Source organism: Cololabis saira, chromosome 12 (assembly GCF_033807715.1).
Source record: "Cololabis saira isolate AMF1-May2022 chromosome 12, fColSai1.1, whole genome shotgun sequence".
NCBI lineage: Eukaryota > Metazoa > Chordata > Actinopteri > Beloniformes > Belonidae > Cololabis > Cololabis saira.
The window spans coordinates 3,984,618-3,992,710 of NC_084598.1; the positions used below are offsets into that span (position 1 = coordinate 3,984,618).

The 8,093-nt window shown below is 39.2% G+C and overlaps 1 protein-coding gene across 1 annotated transcript; it reads left to right on the forward strand.

Annotated features, from left to right (window-relative positions):
* Window positions 1–991: 991 nt before the first annotated feature.
* On the forward strand, window positions 992–7,089 carry LOC133456243 (uncharacterized). The gene is made up of 9 exons (XM_061734693.1): window positions 992–1,123; window positions 1,380–1,536; window positions 2,026–2,118; window positions 2,520–2,675; window positions 2,792–2,956; window positions 3,122–3,181; window positions 3,453–3,505; window positions 6,319–6,369; window positions 6,466–7,089. Exons 1-9 carry the CDS (start codon window positions 1,076–1,078, stop codon window positions 6,721–6,723), a joined length of 1,041 nt encoding a protein of 346 aa, XP_061590677.1. The 5' UTR covers window positions 992–1,075; the 3' UTR covers window positions 6,724–7,089.
* Window positions 7,090–8,093: the final 1,004 nt, after the last annotated feature.

Below are 8,093 nucleotides of genomic sequence, written 5' to 3' on the forward strand. Positions count from 1 at the left end.
GCTTTGGCAATGTAAACTTTGAGTGTCAGTGTGCCTTCCGCCTTCCCTGCTATACAAATTGCTCCAATGAACTGCAGCAGCAAATGAGGTATCTAGGTTTTTATGTCTGTGCTCTGGACCCCTGATGGCTACTATTCCATCCTGCTAGCAGTGGACAGACCTCTAGTGTCTGCATCTGTTTTATCTGTGCTTTCATATCCTTGTAAGCTTTTTAGTTACTTTAATTTGGTCTTTTTTTTTCAGAATTGGATCGGAAACTACAGGAGGACACTCCATTCCACCCAGTCATCAAATCCACCAAAGCCAAAACTGCTGGTTAGAGAGTTGTCTGGATACAACCTCTTCTGCAGAAATGTTATGAAAAAGACCAGGGGTAAGTGATATTGTAAACTAAAGCATATAGGCTCTATGGTTGGTTTACACCCAAATGCACCTTCACCTACTGTATTAGTGACTATGGATAGGAGCTCAGTCAGTGGAGCTCTTGTTTTTGGACCACATGTTAATGGGTTAACAATTTACAATTTAGGCATTTAGCAGACGTTCTTAATCCAGAGCCATTTACACTAAGCAAGAGTACAATACATCAAATACATTTAATACCAACTAGGCAGTTATCATGGGTAAATACTAAATACTATACAGTGCTCCACAATGTACTAAACAGTGCAAAGTTTACGAAACAAAAGATTAGAAAGTCTATGTAAGCCGCTACATAGACTAAGCTTATCTAAGTCTACAAGCAAACTATCTAAAAAGTTCAGGTTGATTTTTTTTTTTTTTTTTTTTTTCTTTTTTGGCCAAAATGGCCCATAGCAATTGGGGTGGCTTTGGGATCATGACCAGAGTGGGATTGAGCCCCTGACCTCAATCACAGGGCAGACACTAACCACAATGTTGGTGAGCTTGTTAAGTTTGACTACAAGATAATTTATTAAATTCCCTTAATTATTTTCCGGGTGAAATTAAAGACCTGAGTGCCTGGTCCCGCTTGCCTGTGGAAGAGAAGGCACGCTATAATGAAGAGGCAGCTGCTCTAAAGGCTGAAAGAAGTGCAGAAGCCCTCAGTCCTGAGATGAGGGAACTAAAGATCTCCAGGCATTTAAATCAAATCAAGAAAGAGGTTTGTCAGAGCTACTGTATTTCTTCAAGGTGACCATGCAGTTGTAGTAAGGGCTCGTACACATGGTACCTCATTTTTCTACATGTATTTTCACTAATAAACAACATTTTCGTGTCATGTCACAGCTGCACAGTTCATGGTGGTATAAGATGTTTAGTACTAACCTATGGGTCACTTTGATTTGTTAGTTGTCCATGCAACATTCTTTCTAAGACCCAGTAATATGTTTTTGTTATCCTCCCTATTCTTTCCACAGGTGACCATGTTGGAGACGCTAGGGGTGGAAGTCGTCACACTGGCGTTCAACCGCTTCAGTATGGACCCAAACGTAAAAGTGCAGCATATTGCTAGCAGGAAGACGGAACCCTTTCTTAATGATGCCTCTATCAGAGCATTTGGGATTTTCTTAGCTGGTAATGTCTTTAGAAGAATGCATCGCTGTATTTTCATGCTAAGCATAGACTGAATTGGTGACATGTAAGCAGTTTCATGACATTTCTCAAGTGTTTAGAGTAACACTTACTTTAATTTCAGCCTTTTTATTGGGTTACTGTGCAGTGCTTAAAGTCATAAGTGATAACATTGTGTCAATTAGAGTTGTCAACTAGACCAAATTGCGTTTAGCTTGGATGCACAGAAAATTAAATGGATTTTAAATTGTATATGTATACCGCAGTGACTGGCTTGGTGTACAAACTAAACTACATGTACTTGGATATTATTTTGACCTTTAAGTACTTTCAATATTAGATTTCTTTTTTTTTTTTTTTTTTTTTTGATGATGATGATAATTCTACATACATGCATGACAATGTGGATTATGTAAAGTAATTTGTTCATATAGCTAATATAGTTTGTTCTCTAGCTTATTGAATTAATATAATTTTTGTCAATATGTTTAGACACGTCATCTGCAGCCACTGCAGCATCATCTAGAGAAGATGAAAAAAAAGACTTGATGAAGAAGGTGCAAGAACTCTTCAACAAGAAATATAGTAAGGCTATTTTTGGCATCATCAGATGCAATTAAAATTTCAAAAGATCACACATTCGTTTTAGAATATACACCTCAATGAGTACTGTGCCAGGTACTGTTCAACCTTAGTCTAGCCTAGTTCCAATGTACAGTCTTGCATAGTTGTTCAACTTCTTAGCAAATGGTCTGATATACAGAAATAACTGAGCACTGAGAATGCTGTGATTAACAATCTGTATCAAGCATTCAACTAGGCCATGGCGTGTAATGCTTCGCGATAATGCAACGGCTATGTCCTTGCCAGCACACATGTAACGTTCTATATCATATATGATGATCAAGGCTGCAATGTGCTTATTGACATCTCTCTCGCCCTCTTTCTCCCTTCTCTCTCTTTCCTTACGTATCCTTACTTTAAAGACGAGGCAGGTGGGACTGGGAAACTTCCCTACAAGAAGGCGATCGTGCAGGCTACTGGTCTTCCCCAAGGAATGACATTGCGAAAGCCCAACTTTTATGGGAAAGACCAGCTCAAGGCAATCCTGGAAAATGCACACCAGATTTCGCTTCAAATAAGTAGGTAGTTTTTATACGACATTGTGAAGTAAACTCATGACTTGCGTATTAGCATACTGTTTTGTCAATGTCTGTTGCTTAGCCAAATGGAAAATGTCTAATGTCTCTTTAACCAGGAAAAGAGTTGGATCCAGAAGGCCTGTCACCCTCTCCAGGTCGTCCTCAGACAAGCCTTCCAGTCATCCCGGTTCTCCATACATCCGGCCAGCTCGCCGGTGCTTTGTCCTCCCAATCCCTTACACAAGGTCCAGAAAGCCAGTCACCCCAATCCCTTACACAAGGTGTGGAACAAATGACAATATTGGTGATGACAATCAGACAGTTGTTTTGAATTATTGTGTAATGTAACTATACAACCTCCATGCTCCATGATCCAGAATCTATTATGCCATGATAATATGTACTTGAATTGAATTATACTTGTTCTTGTGTTCTTTCATCACCAGTGAAGAAAAAGAAAAAAGGAGGAAGTAGGAAACGGAAGGCTGTAGTGGAGCTATCTCAAGGTAAGATACTTTATCGTCAATGACTTTGAGAAGGCAGCACAGATTCTAATAATAACAACTTATTTCTATAGCACTTATTTCAGCTTGGCTTCATCTTGTGTACTAGTACATAAGAGTCAACTTATTTAAGCTTGGCTTCCTTCAGAGGGAGGGGGGGGGGGGGGGGGGCTTAGCTGACAGCTTTTTCATCGTTACCTCAAAGCAAAAGCTGTACATGTTATACCAGTTGACTTTTCTTTTGTGTATTTAAAACTTTTCTATGTTTTTATAGTTGAAGATGACGCCATTGTGAACGACCCTACCAAAATATTTATGGCCATGATGGTAAGTATCAAATACGATGAATTATAAGCTAATGGTTACATTTTGAATGGATGTTTGGTGTTTTAATACCTATTAATTTTCCTTGCCATTAACTTTTACTTGGCAAGGTAAGTTTATATGGCAAACAAATGTGCCCTCCCCGCGCAGCCATGTTCATACACACAACAGGAACTTCCTAGAAGATTTTTTGAATTTGTTATGCAATGTTAACTGATTTTTCTGAATATTTACACAGCTATCTGTGTTAATTCTACAAGCCTACTACTAGTGATGATGCTACTACTACTTTTTAGGTTCAGGCCCCAGCAGCCGACAGCCCCCAGATGATGAGAACAATAATTCTGACGATGGTACGCTTTTTGCAGTTATTCACTATTTGACTTTGCTCTGGAAAATAACTCAGACTTTTATTTGATGAATCTGCACAAAATAGTCTTAGTTTTGAAATGAAATGAGAAATATATATATATATATATATATATATATATATATATATATATATATATATATATATATATATATATATACATATATATACATATATAAATAAAGAAAATAAAATTAAAAAATAAATAACTGAAAATTGGCAGGTGCATAACTATTCACCCCCTCAAAGTCAGTACTTTGTAGATCCACCTTTTGCGGCAATCACAGCAGCAAGTCGCTTTTGATAAGTCTCTATGAGCCTCCCACATCTTTCCACTGATATTTTTGCCCATTCCTCAATGGAAAACTGTTCCAGCTGCTTCAAGTTTGATGGTTTGCGCTTGTGAACAGCAATCTTCAGGTCTGACCACAGATTTTCAATTGGATTGAGGTCTGGGCTTTGACTAGGCCATTCCAACACATTTATGTTTCCCCTTGAACCACTCCAGTGTTGCTTTAGCAGTATGCTTGGGGTCATAGTCCTGCTGGAAGGTGAACCTCCGTCCTAGTCTCAAATCACTTACAGACTGGCCCAGGTTTTGCTCAAGAATCTCTCTGTATTTAGCACCATCCATCTTTCCCTCGACTCGGACCATTTTCCCAGTCCCTGTTGCTGAAAAACAGCCCCACAGCATGATGCTGCCACCACCATGTTTTACTGTGGGGATGGTGTTCTTGGGTTGATGGGATGTGTTGGGTTTGCGCCAGACATAGCGTTTTCCGTGATGGCCAAAAAGTTCAATTTTAGTCTCATCTGACCAGAGCACTTTCCTCCATACATTTTGGGAGTCTCCAACATGCTAACTCAAAACGTTCCTTTTTATTTTTAGCTGAGAGTAATGGCTTTCTTCTGGCCACTATTCCATAAAGCCCAGCTCTATGGAGTGTACGGCTAATTGTGGTTCTATGGACAGATACTCCAGGCTCTGCTGTTGAACTCTGCAGCTCCTCCAGGGTTACCTTTGGTCTCTGTGCTTCCTCTCTGATTAGCGTCCTCCTTGCACGGGCTGTGAGTTTTGGTGGGCGGCCCTCTCTTGGCAGGTTTGTTGTGGTGCCATGTTCTTTCCATTTCATTACGATGGATTTGATGGTGCTCCTGGGGATCATCAATGATTTGGATATTTTTTTATAACCCCACCCTGATTGGTACCTCTCAACAACTTTGTCCCGGACTTGTTTGTAGAGTTCCTTGGTCTTCAAGGCAGTGTTCAGTTGGTGGTACCTCTTGCTTAGGTGTTTCAGCCCCTGGGGCCACTCAGAAAAGCTGTGTATATACTGACAGGTCATGTGACACTTAGATTGCACACAGGTTGAGTTCATTTCACTAATTATGTGACTTCTGAAGGTAATTGGTTGCACCAGAACCTTTTTCGGTACTTCATAACAAAGGGGTTGAATACATATGCACATGCCAATTTTCAGTTCTTTATTTTTTATTTTTTTATTTTAATATATATATATTTCTTTTTTTTTTTTTTTTTTTGGAACACACGGAGACACACGTCAAGCACTGGAAATCTGCAACAAAAAACCACAAACAAAGCACAAAACCGGCACGGAGCCAACCAAAACAATAACAGCAATCGACCTAAATCTTGAGATCTGATCGCAGTCTGAGCTAAGCTATCGCTACCGCTACCTAAACCCAAAAACTAGAGAGCCAGCATGCAGGTGAATAAGCCAGTGTGTATGTCTATGTGTGTGTGTGTGTATGTATATGATCATGCGTGTGTGTGTGTGTGTGTGTGTGTGTGTGTGTGTGTGTGTGTGTGTGTGTGTGTGTGTGTGTGTGTGTGTGTGTGTGTGTGTGTGTGTGTGTGTGTGTGTGTGTGTGTGTGTGTGTGTGTGTGTGTGTGTGTGTGTGTGTGTGTAATAAACCAAACAAAGCTCCACCTGAAGTGTATCTATAGTGTATCTATAATATATATATATATTTCTGATTTCATTTCAAAACTAAGACTATTTTGCGTTGATTCATCAAATAAAATTCTGATTAAAAACATTTAAATTACAGGTTGTAATGTAACAAAATAGGTAAACAGCCAAGGTGGGTGAATACTTTTGCAAAACACTGTATCGTCCAGTCTTGGCATCTACGTTGTGGTGCTGCGCTTCTTGCCTCCCAATTTGATTGCCACTAGTTCATTGTCCTGATGCAGCGCCCTACCAGCCCCAGGCCTCTCTGAACTTGTCTGTGACCTCTTGGGGTCCCTGTAGAAGACCATTCAGGACCCTTTCATTCTCTTGTGAGGGTCCATGCCTCAGCCTCAAATGGCAGTACTGACTACACTGTAGCTACTAATGTCTTCCTCCTGAGGATCTCACACAATGCCAAGTGAATATATGTAAACGACAACAACTTTAACTAAAACTTTTAATTTTTGTAGGTACAGAGGACGGGAGTCAACAGCACGCTGACACCAAGGAGGCTGTTGGAGGTACCCATTTTTACCATTTTGCTATATATTAACTCATCACATTCAGTGTTCAGTTGATTTGACCAATGGGAACTAATTGCTTTTTTCCACTCAAAGATAACCTGTGCAACGTCTGTGGATGTGATTGGGAGGATGCTGACAAGAACCTGTACAAGAAGTGGCGTGCCTGGTCCAAATGCACTGTCTGCAACGGGTGGTGTCACACTGCATGTAGCTTTAAGAATCAAAAGTGTGTTCATTGCAGGGAAGGGTGACCAGATCCAAACTGTTAATTTGAGGGACAAACGGGCAAAGAAAAAAAGAAGAAAAAAAGAAAAAATAGCCAATCTACAAGCTCAAAAGGACGTGTTTTAGCTTGTAGATCGGCTATTTTTATATGACAGTACATGCAATGTGGCCCCTCTGGAGTGAGAGTTGAAATATAGTGGCCCTCTCCATCTTCAAAGTTGCCCACCCCTGCTTTAGCCACGGAAATATTTCTCATGTTATTTTAACAGACTTAAAAACACATCAGCAGGAAAAAGACATTGAGTTACAACTTAAAGCCAACTATTAAGGGACTATTTGAACACTAATGGCTGCCAGTCAAAATGTGGGACAGGGTCTCAATATGTTGGACGCTTGAAAAGTCTTGGAAATGAGGGAGCTCCACACAAAGAGGGGCATCTAGTTTTGTTCTTGTTCATGCACTTTTGTTGCACTTTTTTTATTTAACTTGTTCATGCACTTTTGTTGCACTTTTTTTATTTAACTTGTTCATGCACTTTTGTTGCACTTTTTTATTTAACTTGTTCATGCACTTTTTTGTCTTTAATAAACAGAAGTTGTTCAAAGATTGTGTTCATTAACTTTTTCATAAGTCAAATGGACCCATCATGTGTACAGTACACTTTTCAGAGGTGAATAATGTGTATGTATGTATTCAATAGAAAAAGCCCATACCTTGCTAATATTACATGCTAAAAGTAAGATTTTTGGAGATAAAATTGCAATTTCTAGTCTGGGCAAGGAGAAAGAATTCTAAGGTAAGTTACATTTGACAAGGAGTAATACATTCTGCACCTGGATATAGACACCGAGTGGAACTGGAATCTGAACAGCGAATATATGAATCGATACTGTACAGTATCTAAATATAAATGCACAGCAACTGTGAGTCATTGTACAGCAAAGTGTATAGTATCTAAATCTGAAATAGCTTATCAACTGAATATAGTATGCAGTCTATCAATGAATAAAGAGTACAATCAATGTATATGAATCAGTATACAGCATAGAATGTACAACATCTATCAACATACATAAATATGCAGCCTATCATGCACATAGTGTAGGCTACAGTCTGAACAGTGAATATATTAATCAATCTAAATTAATATAGATCAACAGTTACTTAATATATTTATGTGCAGTCACTCCCTGATCACAACGTTAGTCCTTTGATCCGGTACAGTACCTATACGATAGGTATGTAGTAGGGGTGTGAATCTCTCCCTTACAAGACGATGCGATACGTATCCGATATATGGGCTCCGATGCGATTCAGGGACGATACATTTTATAGACCAGACGATTCGATCCGATACGATTTGGTACAATTTCGATGCAATTCGATTTTGTGGAATTTGATGCAATGTCATGCGATTCGATACGATACGGTGCGATCTGATATATTAATATTTTTCAAAACTTTTCATTAAAAAGCTCAAGCAAGTAACAAATTG

Coding starts and splice junctions, on each gene's coding strand:
- LOC133456243 (XM_061734693.1), top strand. CDS start 1,076: ATGAGGGAACTAAAGATCTCCAGGCATTTAAATCAAATCAAGAAAGAG. Junction 1,537..2,025: donor ATTTGGGATTTTCTTAGCTG/GTAATGTCTTTA, acceptor CAATATGTTTAG/ACACGTCATCTGCAGCCACT. Junction 2,957..3,121: donor ACCCCAATCCCTTACACAAG/GTGTGGAACAAA, acceptor TTTCATCACCAG/TGAAGAAAAAGAAAAAAGGA.